The sequence below is a fragment of the Nannobrachium achirus genome (genome assembly GCF_963921795.1).
Source record: "Nannobrachium achirus genome assembly, chromosome: 11".
Lineage (NCBI taxonomy): Eukaryota > Metazoa > Chordata > Actinopteri > Myctophiformes > Myctophidae > Nannobrachium > Nannobrachium achirus.
The window spans coordinates 17,589,689-17,614,358 of NC_137820.1; the positions used below are offsets into that span (position 1 = coordinate 17,589,689).

Genomic DNA, 24,670 nt, shown 5'->3' on the forward strand with positions numbered 1-24,670 from the left:
TAGGTTTAGTTTAGCACCGTGTAACTGCTTTGAATAGATTACATGACAGTCTTTTTTAAGTGCAATATTCACATGGTGATTGGACAGACACTATTCAAAGACATCTAGCAGATTACACATGCCTTGTATTGTAGCAATGTACATGAAATGTGGGATATACTGTAATCACTGGACAAGCTAAAACACTACTAGCCAAGCTTAATACGGCTCACAAAGAAATAGGAAAAGTGTAATTTACCCATAGCATACTGTAGGGTAAAATGTGTAGGAGGTGATCATTTTTGAAGACTTCAGTACCTCAAATGCAGTGGTAAGTACATTTACTGAAGTACAGTACTTAAGTAAAGTTGAGGTATTTAGAGTATTTCCAATACTTTCACTTCTACTACACTACATCTTGGATCCAAATATTGACAACTTTAGTTACTTTGTAGATTTTGATAGCCGATCTACAAGCTTGCAATGCGTCGCAATGCGGCACATTTTGAGCTTGTAGATCTATTTAAAAGATTTTTATACATTTGAAAACTTAAAATGGGACATTCTGCACAATGAGTATGTTTACTTTTGGTACTTTTAAGTACATTTTGATGCCAAAACCTTTGTACTTTTACTCAAGTAAATTTTGAATTCCAGACTTCGGGTGCCCTCACACCAAAATACCTATAAGAGTGGAATCCGTGTTCCCCCAATGCATTGCAATGAGAGTGAAGCGGTTTCATGCCAGCAGAGGATTTCTGCAAAAAACGCTCCCTTAGGGTGCCCTCACACCAAAGTACCTATGAGAGTGGAATCCGCGTTCTGCCAATGCATTTCAATGAGAGTGAAGTGGTTTCATGCCAGCAGAGGATTTCTGCAAAAAACGCTCCATTCTCATTGAAATGCATTGGTGGATTCCACTCTAGGTATTTTGGTGTGAGGGCACCCTTATCATTGAAATGCATTGGCGGAACGCAGATTCCACTCTCATAGGTATTCTGGTGTGAGGGCACCCTTAGTTGTAAGGGTACGGTCACACCAAACTACCTATGAGAGTGGATTCCCAATTCCACGGACCGTGCTGCGGTCACACCAAAGTATGGTTGCCAGCTGATAAACTCTTTGTGCATGGCTGACTAAAAATGCAGAGAGCGCATTTTTCCCAAAGCCTGTGACGCACCCGTCACTAACTTCCAGGACCCTCCCTGTATCCAGCACCGACTCACCCGAGTGGACAGAGGGGGAAAACACTGCGTGGAGAATGTATCTGCTCCAGCATAAACGCAAGGTCTGCGCGGCACACAGAAATCCTGGCATGAAACCTCTCCATTCCCATTGAAATACATTGGCAGAATGGGGAATCCACTCTCATAGGTCCTTTGGTGTGAACGCAGCCTAAGGGTACTATGTTTTTTTCAATGAGAATTGAGCGTTTTTTTGCAGAAATCCTCTGCTGGCATGGAACCGCTCCTTTCTCATTGAAATGCATTGGCGGAACGCGGATTCCACTCTCATAGGTATTGTGGTGTGAGGGCACCCTAAGGCTGCCCTCAGACCAAAATACCTACGAGAGTGGAATCCGCGTTCCGCCAGTGCATTTCAATGAGAGTGAAGCGGTTTCATGCCAGTAGAGGATTTCTGCAAAAAACGCTCCCTTATCATTGAAATGCATTGGCGGAACGCGGATTCCACTCTCATAGGTATTTTGGTGTGAGGGCACCCTAACAGAGTATTTCTATATTGCAGAATTGATACTTATACTTAAGTAAAGAATGAGTAAATGAATCTTTTTCCACCTCTGCTCAAATGGGACATTCCACCGCTGGTGCATGCTCTACCCACAGGGTTCACACAGTGCTTAAGTCCTAACAACTGCCAAAGATTTGTCACATGTGGTTTTTCATATATTATGAAAAGGATATTTTCCAATAATGGTACAGGTACAATGTCATGATTCACAAAGAAATGCACTAAGCCTAAACGCTGCCTCTGACCTGACCCGCAGAACTTGCGCTTCCTTCCCTTTTCTCGGCACAAAAAATATATATATATCTTTGAAGTGTCTGCAGGGACACACTTCTTTAAAGTAGATTCTGGTTTGAATTGATGGATCAAACGCCCACTTGTTCATGTATTTATTTGTCTTACATGCCAAGAGGTCAGCTGGATCCATCGTCTCAAGCAATGTACTGTAACGCCACGATTCAATGCAAGCTATAAATATTTATGTACAATGATCTTAGTGGGGCAATAATAAAAATATATTCCCCATGCAGGACAGTATGCAAAAATAACTTATAAAATGTCTTTCATTGATCAAAATAGTTTTCATACAAGGGTTCCTTTTCAAGAAAAACACAATGGCACTATTATCTATTTCATTGCTTAAAAACATTTAAAATACCAATTTTAGGACTTTTAGGATTTCACGAGTTTGTTAATATAGACATTTATCAGTACAGGTAAAGTAATTATATATTAATATATATTTAACAAATATATAAGTTATTTAATCACTACCCAAAATAATGGTCATTTTACGTTCAAAATGAAGTTAAGTTGATGAAGCCTCCTTCACAATTTAAAAGAGTGCTGGGGGGCACAGTGAAACACCACTTACTGTAGTATAAAATAAACAATAGCTTTAGCTGAAAGATTAATAGAATTTAGCTGACACAAAATATGGTGAAATGTTTTGAGATGACTGAAGCAGTACGAAGACGACAACATAGAAAAAGGGAAAACCTATATGCCGTTTATCTAACAGCTATAAAGGCAACATTACATAATGTCCAGACAACGTCTGAATGTGCGATGAAGGGAGAGGAAAAAGGTAAAATATGCTCAGCCTTCTAAAACCTACTGCTAACATGCTATGACTGACCGTTCAGCATGAGACAACAAAACAACAAGAGTCATCAAAACCATCAAATGAAATGCTACCTTTACAAGGAAAGTGCTTTACAGTGTGTGAGGTGAAATGTTGGGGTGGCTGATGTGGGATGAGAGTGAGCCAAGTCTCTTGTCTTTCCTTAAACATTGACAAAACGTCTTGTCTTCCTATGTGTGTTGCATGTGGGTGGGGTGGTCCTAGGACACACTTGAGCAGCGGATGCTGGGAGAGCCCATCTGTGTAAGTACCTTGTCCAGCCACTGCAAAGGCCCATTGAGGTGCAGCTCGATCCAGCAGGGGGTGCTGGTCACTGTCTGACGCCTGTAGGACAGGGACAGAGAAGGGCATCTTTGTTAATATGTGTGTCCATACAAAATACATAAGGACATCACTTTTTATCACTCACTGCATTTAAGTTCACTTAACTGACTTGACTGTACTTTATTTTGTTCCTCTACTACTCCGTATGTAAGCATATTTTTTTCTGCCTACAAGCCCACTTTTACTGTCCATTTCTAAAATCATGCTTGTTTTTTTACCAGGATTCTTGTCTTCTCCGGGGTATTCGGTGTCAGAAAGAGAAATGTAACACTGGCTGCTCCATGGAGTCCAGTGGGAATCCCCGATGTAGATGGTGTCTGAACGCGTTCAACTCTCACTCTCTCCCACCCCTCCGTCACTGCATGCCTCCTCTGCATTCTTCCTCCATTAGTCAACTCTCTCCTGCCGTCTCACTGTTGCACCCCCTCCCCCATTATTACCGCCCCCGCTCCCCCTAAAAGTCTGCCGGTTGCCTGTGCACAATATCCATTTATTCTTTGTCCTTTTTCCTTGCCTGACCCCCACCCAAAAACCCATTTTGGTCATATAGAGTAGACCAAAGCCCCATCACCACCGATAGTGTCTCAGTGTCACGCTTGGGCTCAGCCACTCACAGATGACATGTTTCAGCCATCTCAAATACAGTGAAACAGACATGTCTGCAGGAAAATAAACTTTACCAGTAATTAACCATATTAGGTCCTTACATGAGTAAGAGGGTATCCCAGACACCCTAAGTTGAGGACTATTTGATTGTCTTGTATAGGTTCGGATAGCCAGAGACAAAAAAGATATAATGCTAGAATGTAAACAGCCCAATTTGTTGTGGTAAGAGGTAAGTAGCCATTAAGAAAACACATCTTGAGATGTACAAACAAATGCTGAAGAAAAAAAGGTAGGAAAAGTTGACAGGCCCACCAGAGTAAACTCGAAATGGGTTGTTTTTTCCGTGAGCAACGGAACAGGGGAGGAGACAGCAGAAGTGAGAAGATAGGGAGCCTGCGTGAGAAAGGTAGAGTGGGTTGTGCGGTGTAATCAGAGCCGGGCTGTAAGTGGCTCCACATGCTGTAGTGTCTACAGAGTGACGGCTCCTCTCAGGAGAAGAACCATAGGCAGAAAGGGCCAGGCTCTCACAGAGGGGCCCCTTTAGGCCCCCCCAGACCCAGAGGATTACTCAAGCCATGAATGCACTGCGCAGCCTGACAGTTTCCCTCATCGTCCACTCTGTTTATGTAAGCAGTAGTGAGAAGAGGGGGCGCAGGGTGAGAGCGGAGAAGGCCCTGGTCATAGCTACTGAGTCAGGGTCCTGCTCAAGCCTGTAGATTTCTGAGCCAAGAACAGTGAAGAATTATGCTGCCATTACTCAACCTTGGTAAATAGCTGACAGTTTGCATACATAACCAAGAAAGCTTTCATCACAGGCCTCTGCTTTTTAAATCCTGTGGATGGAAATTTGGTGCAAAATATTTGCTTATTCAACAACTTGAAAATGTGATATTTCAGGCTACTGATATGAAATAATTTTGGTTAGAAATTACACTGTTGAATATGATGTAAACTAACTCCAGTTCTAAAATATCTAGTGGTACACAATTATCATTATGCTGGGCCTGGTTTGTAATTGTTCCCCATGTACATATACACCTTATTGCCATCTTAATCTTTCACTCTTATTCTTTTAAAACTGGCATATACTAACTTGCATTACTTAAACTGAATAGATGTTTTATCCTGTAGCTGAAACACAGCAAGCTGTGTTATGTTCATGCATCATGTGCAGAGGTCAGTTCTTCCAGTGCATAAAAACTCTGGAAAGGCAAATAGTAGAAATAAATTAATTTCAAACTTGATCATTAAAAAAACGGATATCTATTATCAAGCAGAGCTAAAAATGTTGGTTCTATTTAATTATTAATTAATGAATTGATTAATTGTGACGCCAAGAGATGGTCCACATGGATATCCATCAATGGACGTCCATTTTAAGTGCTAAGCACCACCTATCCATTTGATTTGATTTATATATAAAATAATAATAAATAATCATATGGGTTATACAGTTTTTGTATGCAAAGAATTTACAAATCAATCACAGATTTACATTTCCGGAGGCTTCATACTGTAGTGTTAGCAATATTCAAAGCTGCCATCAGCAGTTGAACTCAAGAGAAAAAGTACCTGTACTCTGCTCCCCATCCTTTGACGAAGCTCATGCGAATGGTGCACATCCTAGTGAGCTGGTAGACGGCCTCGAAGCCCTGGTTGACTGACTGGGCCAGCAAGGCAGCAAACTCCTGGTTGTTAAATATCTTCAGGTTGCAGCCTGAGAAACAAAAACATGCACGCACGAATGCATGCGCACACACACACACTCAGTTTACTTGTGTTTGAGAAGCATAACATTATGAGTGCCAGTGGGTCACTGGGGTATTGGTCATGCCCTGGTCACTTTGGTGTGTAGCGTATGGTGTGTATCTTCTCAAGCTGACCTGGAGGGATCTTGCAGACAGTGGCCGGATGCCAGCCATAGCGCTGGTTGCAGTTGGGACTCTGGACAAAGATGGCACTGTCACTGAGACACTCTGCAAACACCTCTCCCCCGATGTAGTACAACCTCACTCCCCGTCCTGAGAGACAGGACAATAGAGACCAGCACAGTGTTGCTGTAAATGTGTACTTTTCACAAAGCACGTTAAATCGAGGCCTATGTACGTGTCTGTGTCCTTGTGAAATGAAACCATCAAACCAACCTATGTGTCTGCGTGTGAGCTCCACAGACGAGTTGCGGTTGACGTTGGACAACAGGCCCAGACAGAAGCGCTCCGAGTTTGATGGGTCTGTGAAGCCGTCTACCGTGAGGGAGGGCTGCGATGCGTGGAAGGTCTCTCCCACCCGTTGGTTCAACTCATAGTAGGAGATAGAGCACCAGAAGGCAGATTCACAGTACGTCACAGGCTGCAAGTCTGCAAGAGAGCAGGAAAAGAGGATGAGGGGGGGGGGTTAAGATGGAGAGACAGAAATAAGAGTGGGTGAACACAGTGAGGGGTCTGTGAGACAGGAATTAAGGTTTGTGAAAGCAGTTCAAAAAGGTCTGAGGGCAAACAACCATGTGGCGATGCTCAGTGCTGATAAATGTGTTCCCTTTGAACTTTCCTCCGTGGCGTTTTCCCATGACCTGCATGTCCCCCAGTCATGTGACGTGCCTGTTTATCAAGTCTTTCTTACAATGACTCCCCCCGGTGGCTTTCCACACATATAGAATAACCGGGCAACAGGATATTATCATTATTACATTACCTTGGGCTGTCTGTAGCCGGCCGTTCCACGGGACTACGATAGGCCACAGACAAAGACTCCATTCATACTATACTTCCTGTGTTACTGCCCTGGGGCTCAGCCTCCCAGACCCAGTCGGCTGCCCCTGTATATTATCATCTCTCTCTCATTCACTCACCAATTTTTTTTCTCTCACACACGCACTGTAAATACACTCTCTCATTCAGTGGCGTCAGTTCAGCAAAAGCTAGGGTATGGCAAAGATGGGATTCCTCATGGAAAAGAGGCATTACATTTTGTATAACACGGTTATATTGTGAAAATAGCAGATCTACACGCTCACAACGCCTCGCGCTGCGAGGCGTTGTGAGCATGTAGATCGGCTATTTTTCACAATGTCTGAAAAAAAGGAGTTTTGACAGTTTTTTACACAGGTTTCTACGGTTTCTTGGGCTGGATATTGCAGCCTGGAACGGTTGTTCAAGTGCAGCTAAACTTAACATGTTAGTAAACGTGCCACAATGAACAATAATGCATGCTGACCGGCAGGAATATACCATTTTGTCATGATGTGGAGAATACAAGTGTGAAGAATATAATTGTAATGCCTGACCATTTTGTTTAATTTTGCATTTGTAGTTATTTTACTGTAATTTAACAACATAATAACCAGCGCAGATAGACAAAGAGACATTCATGGATTTATATTTAAAAGTAACTTTTATTTCCCCCCCTGGACCCAGTGTATGGCAGCTGCATACCCCTGCCATACCAAATTGACGCCCCTGCTCTCATTCCCACTCACACTAGCATGCGCACACTTTCACTCCCTAAAACACACTTCCCATTCTTTCATAATGTAAACCCTCCGAGCACTTATGAACAATACTGCCAGTGCCAGAAGTGAGTTTGTATTTCCCCCATTAGTCTGTTCTTCACTGATTTCAATATGACATTACTACCTATGGTCAAGACACCATCACCGTGCTAATATCGCTATCTATCAGATATCTCTGAGTAAAGCGTGACCATAAATAATATAAAGTTACCGGAAGAACATGTCAGATATAATCCAGCCGCAGATTAAAATCAATACAGACAGGGTAGTAGAGGTATTTATAGATGTGAGAGGGAGATGTCAGAAGAGGACAGGCAAAGGGTACTATGAGGAGCAGGGAATCCATTGTTCGTGGATGGTTGAGGTTAATGACTTTAAAGAAACTTGGCCCTACATTCATGTTGTAAAATCCAGATTAGGGGTCAACTGATTATCATTCCAGGCTATTTATCTGGTGACTGGTCCAATATTTGTAATATTGTAATATTTACAAATAACTACAAATATATTTGTAATTATCAGAAACATCCTTTTGACTGATGAACTAGCAGATTTCTTTTAGTCCCTTTTAAGACATGCATGCACTCTCAGTCCTCAGACGCAGTGACCACTCTCTGAAATATACAGTTTTATAGGCTGGCTCAATTTCTTGCATTACTGGATTGGTTGAAATGTGGACAATGGGTAAATAGCCAATCGACACTCTTTTCTGTGTTTGTGGGAGAGATGCCGGAAGGTCCCAAGCTGAAGTTCAAAAGCATTTTCCTTCACCAAGTGCATAAATACCCTTTTCCTCAAGTAAAAAAAGAAAGCTAAACATCGGTACTAAGGTTACAAATCTTACTCTCCCGCTCGCACTTAAATTTACAACCACAAGCTACAAATCTATTTGGCAAAAGCCAGACCACAGTCACAGCTACAGCACTGAAGCTTTCACAGAGCAGCATAAAGACAGGTTTTAATAAATGTAAGAGCATGCTCAAATTGTATTTAACCTACTCAGTTGTTGTCAAAAAGAGTATACTTAACTCACTTGACAATTTTACTCTCTTTTCTCATTTGCTTGCTCTCTTTTTCTGTCTCCCTCACTCAACGCAATGTGAATGCACACATATTTCTTACCACAAGAATATCGGCACAAAATGGACTGATGATGTAGTCGTTTTTCACTGTCCACTGTATCATGACCTAAGAAATTCCTTATTTGAAAAATAAGCCAAAAATCCAGATTTGTTTTGGATGTCTGAATGTTCTATGTTACGCTGGTTGTTTAATAAGGAAGTTTTTGTTTTGGCAAAATTCATAGAGAAGGCATGGAAGTTGCGTTGGAGAACATTGTACCCCTAAATAGCAGCATGGACTATCAATGGACTATAAATGTGTTCCTCTTAAGCATTTTTGTCTGTGGTGTATGTTGGTGTATGAAAGTATTATGTTTGTGAGTGTCTTGTAAGCCTGTGTGGGCTGGGCATCATTTGGTGCAGGACACATAAATAAAAATCTCTATCTATCTATCTATCTATAGTACATGTAGTATACATGTCCTGTTTATCTGAGATCTGCTACACCAAAACAAAAAAGGCTTACTGATTAGTCAGCTACTGTACATAGATTATTAGATTATTACTAGGGATGCACCACCACCGATATGGAAATTCTTTCAAATAACAATTTAGCTGATAACAAATACTGATACCGAATTACCGATATTTGTAATGGTTTATATATTTATTTCCCCCTTTTGTGCCAGGGAAACAAATACGTCTTCATTATAAAAAATAACTGTTATCAGTAGAGTCTTGGGAAATAGTTTGGATGGGCATTTCCAGGTTGGTAGGGTATTTAACCCTAATACCAATAATATGGAAAAACGTTAAATAAATACAATATATAAATTCATGCATGCATGCATGCATGCATGCATACATACATGCATGCATGCATGCATGCATGCATGCATACATACATACATACATACATACATACATACATACATACATACATACATACATACATACATACATACTTGTGCTTGGCATACTTCTTCTTTCTTTTTTCTTCATTTGATTATGTTACATATATTAAGTTTCGTCTTTTTTCTCTTTATCCATTTAAAATGTCCTTTCTGTTTGGTCTTTTTTTGAGCGGTGGTTACACCGTCTCCTATACGTGGCCGTGTGTGTATGCGTGCGTGTGTGTGTGCGTGTCTGTATGTAGCCTGAAGTACCTTTTTTCACCACACATGTTAAGGGAGGGGCGCTGTTGTTCAGGCCAGGCCAGACACACACACACACACACACACACACACACACACACACACACACACACACACCCACCCCACACACACAGGCACCCCCCCCCCACGACCACCGCTCAGTTCACACGGGTGTGATTTTTTTACATTCTGGAAGCTTGTGGATTTTTACATAATTAAACATAATATGTTAATTTAGAGGAAGGTTGTCTGTGTTACTGAACTTTTTCATTGCCCACAAATGAATACTGGTTATTGGTACTCTTGATTACTAATAATTGAATGAAAATCAAAACAAATCTGCAGACCCCTAATTCAGACAATCTACTTACTATATACAGTATCGTGAAAATGTGTCAGCTGGGTGGGGGACACAGAGTTCAATGTTGTGTATTTGTTTATAAGTGTATGGTTGATTCTGTGACAAAATACATAAAAAATGTATTATAAAAAGAAATGTATCAGCAATAACTTATCAAGCACAATGACTTAATTAGTTGTAACTGTAGGGTGACTCCTTTCGATTAGTATAACCGGGTAAAATGAATAATTCCCTGTTATGTGTTGGCACATCAAAGTGTTGGGCTTACCGAGATTACTATTTGCCGGTGAGACAGGATTCGGTGACAGGCTGGGCGAACCTGAAAAGGAAAGTGAAGATGGGATTAATGCACAACTGTAACAGTTACAGTACTGATCTGTGTTATGATGGGAAAACTGTCTATTCATTGACATGTCCTACTTGTGTCCATGCTGTGGTTAAGCTGATGGTCACTGGTCTCTCCATCCTCACTCAGGTAGCCTGGTGGAGGAGTCTCTGGAACACACACGCAGAAAGCAGAATGTTCACATATTACACACAAACACTTAACGTCAACAAACCACAGAACAAATGTGCACTGCAGAGTCTCCCTCACACACTGATGTGTCCAATACACTGACTCAATGAAGCCAACACCCTAGCTGAATGTACTCCTCCTGAATCATTTGCAAGCAAGTACATGTCAGTGTCCTAGCATGGAGAATTAGTGCAATGCTGCCTCTCACCAGGGATATAGTTACTCTGGGGCTCAATGCCAGCTGGGAAGTTGGTGTTCTCAGGGATGGAGTGGCTGTAGTCATCCAGCGGTGGGAACTCTGTGGGGATATCCGTGTGCCGTGGGACCAGGACGGGAGGCAGGACTGAAGAGACCCACACCAACAAATGTTGATCACAACCAGGTATATACTATATTTGGAATACAATTAATTCATGAGCAATAGTACACTCACTTGGTGTCTCCACCCTCTGGTAGTGGTAGGGGTTGATGCACACCTCATCCTTTTTGGTGTGGAAGGCGAACTCACAGAGGTCGACGGCCCTCAGCTCGTGATGGGACTGCAGGTCGGGCCAGCGCCACAGTCGGCAATAGATGACATGGGGAAGACCTTTCCTGTGGGACACCTGGAGACGGCCATCTAGAGACCTGGGGAACACAACCACCAACACCAGAGAGTCAGCTGAGGCATGCTTAGGATGGAGATACGGTTCATAGGCAGGGATTTGGGGTGATGCACCACGTTTAGAGCAATGGTTCTAACTAAGAGGGGAGAGAAGGTCACTGTGGGTTTCTCTGCAATTCAATAAAGCATCAGTCATCAGTCTAATATGGAGGATAAACACTAACAGATGGCAGAACACACTATCGTATTTTCTTTACCACAGACCAGCTCAAAATAAACCTTTTTTTCCAAAACTACTAACGTAATGTTTACTTTTTCATTCACTGTATTAGTATGGGTATGAAAGAGAGTATTCTGCACCAAGTGTGGCCCCTGCCCTCCTCACACAGCAGCACCAGTCAGGGTAACATCACCTTACATATGGACCGTCTCAAATGCAAACACCATATGCCAACTAATAAAGTCATTTTGGAATACAAACAGAAGCAGGCCTGTACCTATTGCCTAAACCTAAATTGTACAAAATAAAATGCCTCTGTAGACAAATGTACAGCCTAGAAAAGTATAATTCAAGCTGCCGTGATTATACAGAAAAGGTCTTCTTGGCCTCAGGTCAGGACCGAATGTAGAGAAAGTGCTGAAACCTCATCCCATAGGTTTTTATTAGGTTTTCCACATGACTGATGTGGCTGTGAGGTGCAGGGCCATCGGCAGTGCCATGGAACCACATCTGCCAAAACTGTCTGCTGTATCCCTGCACTCTGCCAGAGCACAGCGAGGTGATGGCTCTATCCCAGCCTGAAGCCCACAAGAGCACAGCACAATGTGGAGCTGTCAGACAGTCAACATATGGTTCTCATTCCTCACCGTGGCTCTGTAGGGGGAAAGCGAGGGCTGAAATGTAGACCCCCGCAATCTCTTGTAACAGCCTCAGCTCCTGCCATGACCAAACCTCATCAGCCCTATTACCCAGACAGCTCCTTCCTGAGTGGCCAACTAAAGTAACTGAGTGGGAGTTTAGAAACCCTATACCAGTGTACCCAGTAGTCTTATTGGACACTGTCCTCTTCTCCTATTAGCAAAGTTTGCTTGAATGCAGTCATTCAAAGGGGGGCAGTGATGTCATGGGAAATGGCAAAAACACACAACATGGCACAAACTTGATAATCAACACTTTTAGAAGATATCTCAAGAAGAGGCAGAGAGCTTAGCTAGCCGAGGCCATGCAGCTTGATTACATAGTAAAGAAGTGCACCGTCCGGCAGCAGTTGTCACATTGGTCAACTCAATGTTAAATTCACCTAAACTGAGCTAAACAGAACATAAGTCCAAATTAAAGAGTATTTCCAGTGGAGCCTAGCCTAGTAGATAAAAGTATAACACTCGGCCAACTCATTGGTCTTGCATCAAATCAGGGGGACAAATCTGACTGTGGGAGCTCATCGTTTCTACCATATTAAGGGGTTGCTCTTGATATTTGGTTGCCAACATCTATTATAGACTAGGTGTAAAATGTAAAAAGGTTAACTACATAATTAAAAAATATATAACCAAGACCAATTTGGTAAAAAAAAAAAAAGAAAAAAGAAAACTGACTGTGAGGTGACAGTGATATTTGTGCTTTCATCAGGTCCAATTTGTCAACTCTCTATCATGGTTCTGTAGTAGCCTTACATTAATCCTCAACTGTAGTAGCTTCTGCTTTGATGACGTCTATGGCTACAGGAGAGTCTTAACGCTTTGACAGACAGGTCGGGAGTATGGTCTGCAAAACTGCTACTGTGGCTCTACACATGCATACATGCGAGACATATCTTCCGTACAAGTTCTGCAAGGTGTATGCGACTTGTAAGGTAGCCTTGTTTAATGTATTAGTCCGTATTTTTAAATAAAATTCGTTTTTACCAAGTGTACCGCTTTTCCTCGTTTGCTACAATGTTAGCTGCAACAGCGCCCGTTGGTGGCTGGAAGCATTATTCCGTATACACATACTTCATGTCCTTGTATGAATGAATGGGGGAATGGATGAACGTCACGTGATAAGTGCAGCCATCTTTAACCAGACCAGAGCTGCTCGATTTGGAAAAGACACACACTTGGTAAAAACTCATTTTATTTAACAATACGGACTTATACATTAAACAAGGCTACCTTACAAGTCGCATACACCTTGCAGAACTTGTACGGAAGATATGTCTCGCATGTATGCATGTGTAGAGCCGCAGTAGCAGTTTTGCAGACCATACTCCTGACCTGTCTGTCAAAGCGTTAAGACTCTCCTGTAGCCATAGACGTCATCAAAGCAGAAGCTACTACAGGAGAGAATTAATGTAAGGCTAGTTCTGTAGGTTCTCCAGGTCTAGGAGAAATCTCTTATAGCTGATGGTGCACTAGGGCTTGCCAATATATCAATGATATAAATATCATGATATAGCATGTGTTGACTTGACTGAGGTATACAGTAGTCTGACAGGGAGAGAGATGGTGGGAGTGACACGCAAAGGATCGGGACTCGAACCCGCAACACACTGTCAGGCTGGATTACCAGCCTAGGTATCAGACTGTTCTAGCAGTTCTATTATTTGCCTTTACCAACTAGTCACTTAGTTATTATATAGGCATTACTGATGATTGTTTATCAAATACTCATCGTGTAACCTAAATATTATGTGAAAGCAAATCGGTTCGAAATATTGTGCTATCTGATTTTGTCCATATCGCCCACGCCCTACCTCAAAAGCTGTCTAGAGGGGAAATAAATACAACACTGCTAATGTAGCAGCAGTAGCACTGATCACAACTAAAATGACAGCTAGCCAAATTATACTGTAGTGTATATGTGGACTGTGCCTGCATATAATTGCCATATACATGCCAACCTTTTCCTCAATTTTAATTAATAAACAATTATTAAACCCTGTTTCTCGATTCATCAGGCATTAACATACATGAGCAAGATTAAGTTGGTTTATAGGTTCTGAAAATGTATAGATACTGTATAGGTAACATTGCTACATTCAACACAACAGGCTCTGTTCATGACTGCAGTTCCATTTCCCAGAAGGTGGCAACACCTTCTGTTTGCCGGTCAAATCTGACAGTCAAGCACAGAGCCTAATAGTGAAGACCAAAAGAGAAGGGTATGTCATTGATGTGGCAAATGTCCTTTGGCCAATAATAAACCAGACCTCCCAGTAAATGAGGCTCAAAACTGATCTAACCTCTGTAATGTCAACACAGACTTTTAGCATATAGTGATGTCCTGTATCCTGTTTGTTGGTTGCCTTCTAAAATCAGGTACATTGACCACTTCAAATGCTGACCTCTGTCTCTCACTCTACCACATTAGAGGATGCAAAGACAGTGCAGCACAAAGCAGGCTTGTTAAGTATAGAGTCACTCACACTGTAATCCCAGTATCCCACACATATAGCCAGGCACCCCTCAAGCCCCTCTGTACGTGCTGGAAGTGAACCACAAACCAAACAGTGGCCCACGCCCTCCCTAGGGCCCGCAGCACATTCCCAAGCACTGAGCAACCTCATCTCGGTGTGAGCAGAGCTACCACCCATGAACAGACTGCTACTGCTACATACAGTAGATGATGGCTGGCTTGTTTATCACTATATATATATATATATATATATATATATATATATATATATATATATATATAGATTGTATTGTTGTATTGTTTGTAACTCTTTCCATTACACTACAACACTTCACGGAGCCAAGATGTGGCCATGTGGTTGTATGTATGTGTGTGTGTGTGTGTGTGTGTGTGTGTGTGGGGGGGGGGGGGGGGGGGGGGCACATTCGCTATACAAGGAGGAGAAGAGAATTAAGTATTAAGTTCTAACCCTAAAGCCCCGTGCACACTGGGCCGATCCCGGGGCCGATTCCCCCGGGGCCGATTGTCGGGATGATCCCCGGGAAAATCGTTCGGTCGGCCCCGGAATCGGTCTTCACTCTGAACGGTACCCCGACACGAACGGATTATGTTAATTAGTTTTTTATGACATCGGGACTCGTCGGTAGCGCTCACGATAATATCAAAAAAGCTTGATATTGTCGGGTCATCGGGTAGGAATCCTTTACAATTAATGTCGTCTGAATGAGCCCACGGGATTGCTTCAGATTATATGAAGCCAGCTCTTCCCTTTTTTTTAGGCTGCGCAGAGTGTACACCTCACAATAGAATAGCCTACACTTTTATTATTATTATTACCTACTTACTTTTTACTTTAGCCTACTTTCTCCCTAAAATGTTGTAATCACTTGTTCAAAAACGTTATAGCCTAGCGTTCTTTTTTTTCCTTTTTTCTTCTTCTGCGCAGTCATTTGGCGGAGTTGAAGTTCTCTTCTGCTCTATCTTGCTATATAGACATAGCCTATGCTCATGTCTGTGTAATGTCTGGCTGGTTGCTGGTTAAAATGGTGGTTGATGCTACTATGCCACATTATTCATATAATGTAATACTCAAGAGACATTCCATTGCATTCCTTTATTTATTTTTTTACTTTTACGCGCGGGCTGCGGGCACGTCATTGCGTCTCTCGTGCTGTCAGTTTGTTCATTGGTCCTCAAAGAGGACCGCCAGTCCTTGGGGAGTTCCAGGGGGTCCCCAGCTAAATGATATTGAGGAACCTAGGCCTGTCCCTATTCTATATGCTTGGATGAGGTGGTGGGACAGTAAAAAAAAAGCGAGAGGGTTAAACTTTTTTTTTTCTGCGACTGCACGCACACAACGGCGAGGTTTGGACATTCATAATTGCTATTAGCTGATTAAGCTCATGTCTGTTTAATGTCTGGCTGGTTGCCGTTAAAATGCTGGTTGATGCTATATGCCACATTATTATTCATATAATGTCATCATACTCAAAGTCAGAGAGACATAGGCCTACATTCCTTGGGATTTTTTTTCTTCTTTTTTACTACGTGTGGTCTTTTTTCTTGTTCTGTTTGGTGTTGTACAACTCATTAACACCACGCAATTTAGGCTATTGTTCAAATATCATTCCCACGTAATATTACAGTGCACACAGGATTATTTGGTCATCAAAATGCGCAGCATGGTTAATGTTCCCAAAATAACAGATCTGTTCTCTGCAACTTGACAGTGTATGGAACCAAGTGAACCCTACAGGTAAATGTTCCTTTTTGGACAGTTGATTGAAGGCTTGGATGAGGCAATGGATTTTATTAAATCAATGATATTGGAGATGCGACACTCTCATTGCACACTGCGAAAGTTTGCGTACAAACCGCAACATTCCAGAAGAGTGGCAGTGATGGAGACTGATGGAGAATACGTATAGTGAATGAAATCATACTGGACGACTGCATTATTATGCCCTTCTTAACTATGCGTAAAAGGTAGGCTATACAATTTACACAGGCTACCAGAGGAGCGAGACGCGCGCTGGGATCCTTTCCACTTTAAACCTTTATCACAGATGCAATATCTGTTCTTATTTTTATAGTTAACTTAATATCTAGGAGTCATGCAGAGCCAGATGTCTCGCTTGCTTGCTTGTCGGAAATGGAAGACATACAACACAAGATCAAAATGTCGTGAGCGCTAATATTTCAACACGCATGATTATGAATTATGAAACCAAATGTAGCCATACGGCGGTTTCATTTTACGCCCTCAAGAAGATTAATAGGGTCCATTTGGTTACCATCTCCATCATTAAAGCTGGGAATCACCTGGGACACCCTCATTGTCAAAACATTAAACAAATGGCAATTAAACTGACGTTAGATAGCGAATATATTTGTTTAATTTCGTCATTTTAATATTATAAAATCACAACCCATTTCCTGCCCTCAAGAAGATTAATATAGGGTCCATTTGGTTACCATCTCCATCATTAAGCTCCCGATCCACAGGTTGAGAACCACTGCACTTGTCTACAGTACAGTAGGCCTATGTTGTCACTACCTGTACTAGCTACCTTCTTTATACACTATTATGGAGAGGTAGTTCACATTTTTAATGGAGAGGTAAAATGTCCTCCAATTCTGGAATGACCCATTTTGGTTACAACAATATATTCATTATTTATTTATATTGGTCGGCAAAGCCCATGGGACCTTCCGCGATCCCACGTTGGCTCGGGAACCATATAGTTTGAGAACCACTGCCCCTTTCAGATGCAATATCTGACTTAATAGGCTACCTAGTCATGCAGACAAACTTTTTGAAAATTTGTTTTACTCCAGTCAGCTGTTGCAGCGACCACCAGCTGGAACTGATGCGCTAATTATTGATCTGACCTAGTTTGTAGCGCACTACATCGTTCAAGTTCAAACTCTCTCGCATGCTCACAAGACGCTCACATCACAACATGTCGCTTTGATGTCATTCAGAATGTAATGGGCAATTTCCTATTGATCAGATACACACCTGAAAGCATTCACGCTGATGAACAGTTAATTTGAGCAGTGATGGAAAAAGTACTCCCATTCTTTACTTAAGTAAAAGTATCAATACTGCATTATAGCTACAAATATGTCACAGACAGAGAGAGAGGGAGAGAGAGAGAGAGAGAGAGAGAGAGAGAGAGAGAGAGAGAGAGAGAGACTCTTATAGCGAATATATTTGTTTAATTTCGCCGTTTTATAATATTTAATTGGCAGCACTGATGAAAGCACCATGCGTGCCTTGTAGAGAGGCTGCGCAAAAAAAGAAAAGGAAAAAAAAAAGCAGTTGATGACCAGCGCGCGACGGAGCTGTCATTTGATGCACATTGCAATAGTATTTTGTAGGCCTACACTGTAAAGAGTTGAAGGGGGAGACCTTGAAATGTTCGAGAAACACAGAATCCACAACGCCAATATTTATTATAATGTAAATACAAATATTGGAGTTGCCCACAATCTGCACCATTCCAGAAGAGTGCGGGGATGGAGAGACTAGAGAATCTCCTGAAAGACGGACGGAATGTAAAGTAACTGAAATCATACTGGAAAGTAGGCAATTTCAAACGCAGTTTCTTTTTTCTTGTTTTGTTTGGTGTTGCACTGCGGGACTCATTGAATATGCGAACAGAAGGTAATAAAATGGATTTGGGAGCATAGCCTAATTACAATGCTTGTCTCATAAAAAACAATATATATGTTATAGTTGAAGGGCAAATACACGTTATACACAGTAGTATGGTCGGCAATGTGCGAGCCCATGGCACCTTCTGCGACCCCAAGTTGGGTCGGGACACATAGTTTGAGAACCGCTGCCACTTTGTCTTTCCGTGGAGGCTGGAGCCTTGTTTCTTTATTCAATCAACTGCCAGAAAAAATAAAATTAAACTTTTTCCCCACTCAACTCTGGCCCGAGATCGCTAGGGGTGGTCATCCAGGATATCTGGCTCAATTGAAAAGGTATCAGATATTTCACTGGCACAGCGGGATATACCGGGCCCGAATTCAAGGCAGAGGATCGCTGTCGTTTGAAATGAACACCGATAAACCCCCGGGCACGAGATCTGATCTGATGCAATATCGCATTTCGTCTGCGTGGGCCCTAACCCTCACAATCAGAAGTTCTAATCTAAATTCTAATCACAATCAGGTAAATGCCACAGATACTCCTGCATGTGTGGCGGAGAGAGTCACAGCCCCAGCCTGAAGCCTCAAAAGTCTAGTATCTTCCCTCGTTCCATAGGGATATCCCTTTGGAGTATTGGTTAAGATATTGGACTTTCACGCGGGAGACCCGGGTTCGAAGCCGGGTGGGGAGGTTCGGATCACCTCCGTTACATTGGTGCCATGACCCGGAACCGGGCTTCCCCGTAGGAGGAGGTCAAAGGGGGGTGAGTGTGGCGGAGAGAGTCACAGCCCCAGCCTGAAGCCTCAAAAGTCTAGTATCTTCCCTTATTCCATAGGGATATCCCCTTGGAGTAATGGTTAGGATATTGGACTTTCACGCGGGAGACCCGGGTTCGAAGCCGGGTGGGGAGGTTTGGATCACCTCCGTTACACATGCATGGCACTGGTTAGGAGAACACGGTTGGTGGTGTCATCATGGCAAAAGGTGCATTTATATAGTGCCTTTATTCAAGGCGCTTTTCACCCATTCACATACACATTCATACACCAATGGCAGAGGAAACCATGCAACCTGCTCACCAGGAACAGTCTTGCTCAAGGACTCTTTGACGCTAACTCTGGGGGAGCCTGGGATCAAACTGGGAACCCTTTGGGAACAATCTGAGTTCTAATGACGGTTTCTCTACCCCTGAGCCACTGCCGCCCTGGTGATGATCATGTGGGGGAATCCCACAGCAAGAATTCATTCCAACTTTCCCAGAGTGGACAAATTCTCTAGTCTAAACACTGTCCCAGCCTCCTCTGAGTCAGCGCCCAGCTACAACCAGCAATCCACCCCCCACCGGTCCAGCATGTGTGAGCAAAGCGGGCCAACATTTACTATCCTGGCCCTAAGACAAGTTAATGAACTATGAAATAGCAAGGAAGGAGCTTACTTATTCAGACATTTCAGAAATCTTCATACTTGTTATAGTGTTGTACAGATAACACCAAGACTAAAATAGTGAGATTAAGATTGAGACTGTAGTACTGCTGAACACACAATTTGCAATTAAGATATATGTTTTGGAGTTAGATATACAGAATTATGATGCATGTTCTTGTTTGAAAAGCTGCCCCGATATAGAGGAATGTCCACAATAATACAGAGAAGTTCTTATCACGTTTGTTAATATTTGCTTTACCAGGCAGTTTCGCCGACTTATATATATTCTATAATGATTCGAAACGCACTTGCGGAGTTGCGGTGTGGGTTGTGTAAACTGACTGTGACGTAACAGGCTTAAAAACGAACGGATGACACAGCCGCTGAATGCATTATTTGTTACCATGGTGGATCCATGGTAACATCTTTCAAAAAAATGAAATAAGAAATAAAATACAGACTATTCCTTGACGCAAACGGTCTTATTGTGCACTGTAGTAACATTCCAAAAGAATTACATTTAAAGGCAGTTCACACAGACAATCAAGCTGCACCGTTACAACAGAGCTGTGCTGCATGACAGTAGCGAGCACACAACAACACACTGCTGCACAACACACTGCATCAATTGAAATTATTTTATCTTTACATTGAACACTTGCTATCTCTAGAACAAAACAAATATTGAAGTTACCTGGGTCATAGCATTAAAACAGTACCCAATATTGGCCGTTGTTCTTTATTAGCCATAGCTGCCTAGCCTAGCGAAATGCTAATTCATTTTATACTTCGCAAGCATTTCGCTTACAATTCAAAGGAGCTTTATTGACATGAGAAAACATACGTTTACATTGCCAAAGCAAGTGTCAAAATATAATAAAAACTCTTGAAAATGAGGACCATTTGAACTGTTGGAGGGGGTACAGCAGAGCATTGTGTACAGCTATGTCACGTTATATACACACAGGGTATAAAGCTTTTTGGAACTAAATAGCATTTTCTTCCTCAATACTATAAGTATAGAAAAAAGCCTCAGATTTAAAATGCGTTTAAAGTAAGCAGCTCTGTTTATACTGTATGTGCAGTAGGTCTATTAATGTCACTGACTCAATGGTGCGTAGTCCTTAGGATGGTTGTATTCCATATAGCTTTCTATTGCTTGCAATAAATGCATTTTCTATAGAACGTGTGTGGGACGCATCGTGTTTATGTAACGTTGTGTTTGAAGTATTCAGATGTCATTGCTGCTGGCTATAGCTGATTGGTGTTGTTAGCTACGTTACCTACCTGGCTGGGTATGGTGATGCATTAAGGTGGTGTTATCTGGGTATGGTGATGCATTAAGGTGGTGTTACCTGGGTGCATTAAGGTGGTGTAACCTGGGTATGGTGGTGATGCATTAAGGCAGGGGTCTTCAACGTTTTCAGGCCAAGGACCACTTAGCTGAGAGAGAGCCCACTACATATTGTATACATGTGTGATGCAGATTTTCATCGATAGAGATAGATTCATAGACATGTTTGACAGCACTGTCATCAGTCTATGTTGTATTTGTGTTTTTAGTTAACTTGACCTTACACTGCTTGCTGCTCTTTTTTACCTCTAGTCTACACCAAACCTATTTGCCGAGAATAGCCGATATACAAGCTTGTAGATCTGCTATTGTTGTCTAAAGTACTCCTCAGAATAGGGATGTGAGGGTTCAAGTTGTTAATTTAAAAGACTGATCCTATCACAAAGATTTTGCAGCCCCCCTGTAGTAACGCTGAGGACCCCCTAGGGGTCCCGGACCCCCTGTTGAAGACCCCTGCATTAAGGTGTTGTTACCTGGGTATGGTGATGCAATAAGGTGGTGTTACCTAGCTATGGTGATGCTGCATTAAGGTGTTGTTACCTGGGTATAGTGGTGATGCATTAAGGTGATCCAGCATGCAGTTACCTGGGTATAGTGGTGGTGCAGTTACCTGGGTATGGTGATGCATTTGGTGTTGGCATTCTGCGTGGTGATGGATTTCTCCAGCTCGTCCAGCTGCCCCGTCTTCTTCAACTTCTTCACCAGACTTTTAACTGCCTTTTCGCACCATTTCTCCTCCTGTCCGTTCTGCTCTCCTTTCTTCCAGCCGAGGAGCCTCTTCACGATGGGGGGAGTGAACGGTAATATGGACATCTTCTGTACGCGTTTTAGCCGGGTTAATTATTGTACGTCCTGGTTAATTCCCGATGAATTGTGTCGCTACTAAATAACACGCATGTAATAACACGTTGTTTCAGCCAGCTAGCTAGCTGGCTAACAAAACAACCAACTAAATATAGGCCAACAAAAGGGCCAGACACTGCTGCTGCTGCTGCTGCTGCTGCTTGGCAGATGCACTACTAACACATCCACTGGATCCACTCCGTTCAAGTTGAGTTGATGGAGCTTCCAGCCTTCCTCCCACCGGCAACAGCGTCATGTGACACCAAGTGAGCCACGAAGGGAAATAACAACTTCCGGGGTTATGCCGAATTCATTTGCCAGGCCGCTGTTGTGAGATAGATCTAGCCTAAACGCAAACAGAAATAGCCTACGTTTTGGTGTTTTTCAGCTATAGGCTATATTCCAGGAATTTACCGTGCAACCCACTGAACCCAGTAAGTATTCACGAATTATTACAAAAAAAATGTTTACAAAAATGATTTTATTTTGAAGGTAAAATTGATCATTTCCGACTGTTTGTATGGCCAGCTGTGAGTGACTTGATAGAGCTCCACTGTGTTTGAATGACCCACCTCCTCCTTTGATGAGAATGATGCTGTTATTTTACTGTCCATAGATTGTCCAACAGACAATACTGTGTTGGCAAATCATTTTACACTAACTCTGACAACATAAACAAACACAGAAGAGAAGATGTGTTATCTTAATTATCTTAATTAATTAACCTTACCTTAATTGGGGGTTGTACACAATAATAGCCAAGCACTCTAGCACACAAGGCGACTTGAGCTCAATTTCTTTCATTGGCTGCAGAATAGATGCACAATAGGATATGGTGTATCATATGTTTCCTTATGAGCAGGGTAAATTGACTTATAACCTTGCATTTAAGTGACTGACAGGGCCATACTGAAAACATAATCTGTTTTAACTTTTGCCCAGTTAGGTCTTACCTCCAAATAACGTCTTAAACTTATACTGTCAGGAAAGGCAAGAAATATTTGCAATCAGAGATATGTCAACACTGAAAGGTGATCCAGTTTTTACAATCACAGTGTCCATAAATAGAATACTGTAGCAAGTAATCCTTTTGATCCCCTCATGAAAGTGATTTAATTTCACCTTGGATGCATCTTTGCAGAAAGAGACCGGGCATGTAGGCCTATGTTGCTATTTGGGGGTTGGTTTAATGGTGTTATTGATAAGTGCAGCCCTGGCTGTCGCCTCCTGGTAAACAGCAGTGTAGGCCTACCTATGCTATAAATACCCATGTCCATGAAGCTCATCATGGCCCCTTTTCCTTCTCTCTATTTATAACCTCCATCAATGACTATAGTGTCTATTTTTATGCAAACATTTGGCGTGGCTTCTTACTTCCTTCTTGTTAAGTAAATATTGTGACATTCCTGGCAATGACAAAAACAATGTACATTTTGCATTGAAGTCAACTCACAATTATGTGTTTCAATGCAAGTAGCATACTATGAATATTTTTACTTATTGATAAACACAATACTGTTCTTGAAGGGAGAGGTTTTTAGAGACATGTCATTTCCAGATTCTTTGTAAAATGTGTGCACATCCTCTCTCTGACTGTTTAGACTACTTAGCCTGTTTCCTGTGTCATGCGTTACTAAATGCTTGATGTACAATGATAAGAGCACATTTCTCAACAGGATTCAGTAACACGAGGGTCAAAAAGGAAATGACAGCAGCAACACGCTGATGCTCATTTCTCCACAAAAGCCTCTGGAACAGGTTGGGGATTTGTGGTGTGGCAGCCGTGGCTGCTGCCATGTGTGTACTTTGATAGCTTTGCACTAGCCCTGCACCTTTTCACACCCCAGGGACATGAGCCGGACAGCTGGTCCGGAGTGTGTTTTAGCGTGTGTTAGTCTGTGAGAACGTGTGTGTGTGTGTGTGTGTGTGTGTGTGAGAGAGAGAAAGAGAGACATGGGGGGCTCTTGTAGAACATGTCAGACGGGAGGGGCAGATGGGCCGCAGCAGGCAGAGGAAGGTCTTAGGGACAGAGTGAAGAATGATTTTGGACAAAAGGCACAATGGCTGGCTGAATAGGTAATGACTGCAGACAATCTGATGGATAACAATGGCATTGTGATAGACCTCTCACAGGGTACATGGGAACCAAGCAGGGTGGGGTGTTGGGGAGGGGTGCGATCAGCTGGACCACCGGACCAAGAATAAGTAGACAGACAGGGTAGGGGTATGGGTCATAGTAAATATGGCCTTTGTGTGTCCATACGGGAACGCCCTGGATATACTTTAAAAATCCTTTTCAAAAATGTAAAATTGGAACACTAGGATATTGAAATAGCAATAGGCCTGCCCTATAAACTGTTTTGTGTAATTTTCCTCACCCATTTAGTTCTGCTGTAATGACTATACTAAGCGAGATTGTTTTGTGGTGAACTGAATGATAACTCACAACTTTGCACGGGCCCTAAGTTGTGAGTTGTTAAGCATTGTATGATGGAGAGATTCAGAGCAGCTCACATTGACCCTCCAGAAACCTATAATTGCCTGAGCAGCTAATTGCAGTGTGTTAGAATGAGAAGTGGCTGTTCAGCCAAAGACTCTGCAGCCCAATCAGGGTGGGGTCAGGCTCTCCCCTACAATCTCTGCATGCTTTTTAATCTGCCTTCACACAGCAAGCTGTTATCTACTGCTTGCAGCCATCAATCTCCTCCCAGACGGTGACACCTCCAAATCTGGGACAGCAGTGACCTCCGGCTCCCTCCCTCTGGCTGCCCTAAACCAAAACACCCTCAAATCCTCATCCTCCAGCTCCATACCTCCCTCTTTCTCCCTGTCTGCCTCCCCATTGAGTGTCCCTCTGTCCAACACATATCTTCCTTTTCTAAAGAGTCTGCCCCCCAGAACTGACTCTCATTTGATAGGCAGTGATAAGTTTGCATTTCCTCTATGATGCCATCGAAACACTCAAGTGAATGTTACAATGATGCTG

The 24,670-nt window shown here is 42.4% G+C and overlaps 1 protein-coding gene across 2 annotated transcripts; it reads right to left on the minus strand.

Annotated features, from left to right (window-relative positions):
• Positions 1 to 2,955: 2,955 nt before the first annotated feature.
• Positions 2,956 to 21,654, minus strand: smad3b (SMAD family member 3b; the record flags this gene model as incomplete). Of its 2 annotated transcripts, XM_080737817.1 has the most annotated exons (9): positions 2,956 to 3,193; positions 5,372 to 5,516; positions 5,683 to 5,820; positions 5,944 to 6,156; positions 10,152 to 10,202; positions 10,304 to 10,378; positions 10,609 to 10,743; positions 10,834 to 11,027; positions 21,452 to 21,654. In XM_080737817.1, the coding sequence occupies 9 exons, from the start codon at positions 21,652 to 21,654 to the stop codon at positions 3,070 to 3,072; spliced, it is 1,278 nt and encodes a 425-aa protein (XP_080593943.1). In that variant the 3' UTR covers positions 2,956 to 3,069. The 2 variants fall into 2 exon arrangements, with proteins under 2 accessions (XP_080593943.1, XP_080593944.1); XM_080737818.1 differs by lacking the exon at positions 5,683 to 5,820.
• Positions 21,655 to 24,670: the final 3,016 nt, after the last annotated feature.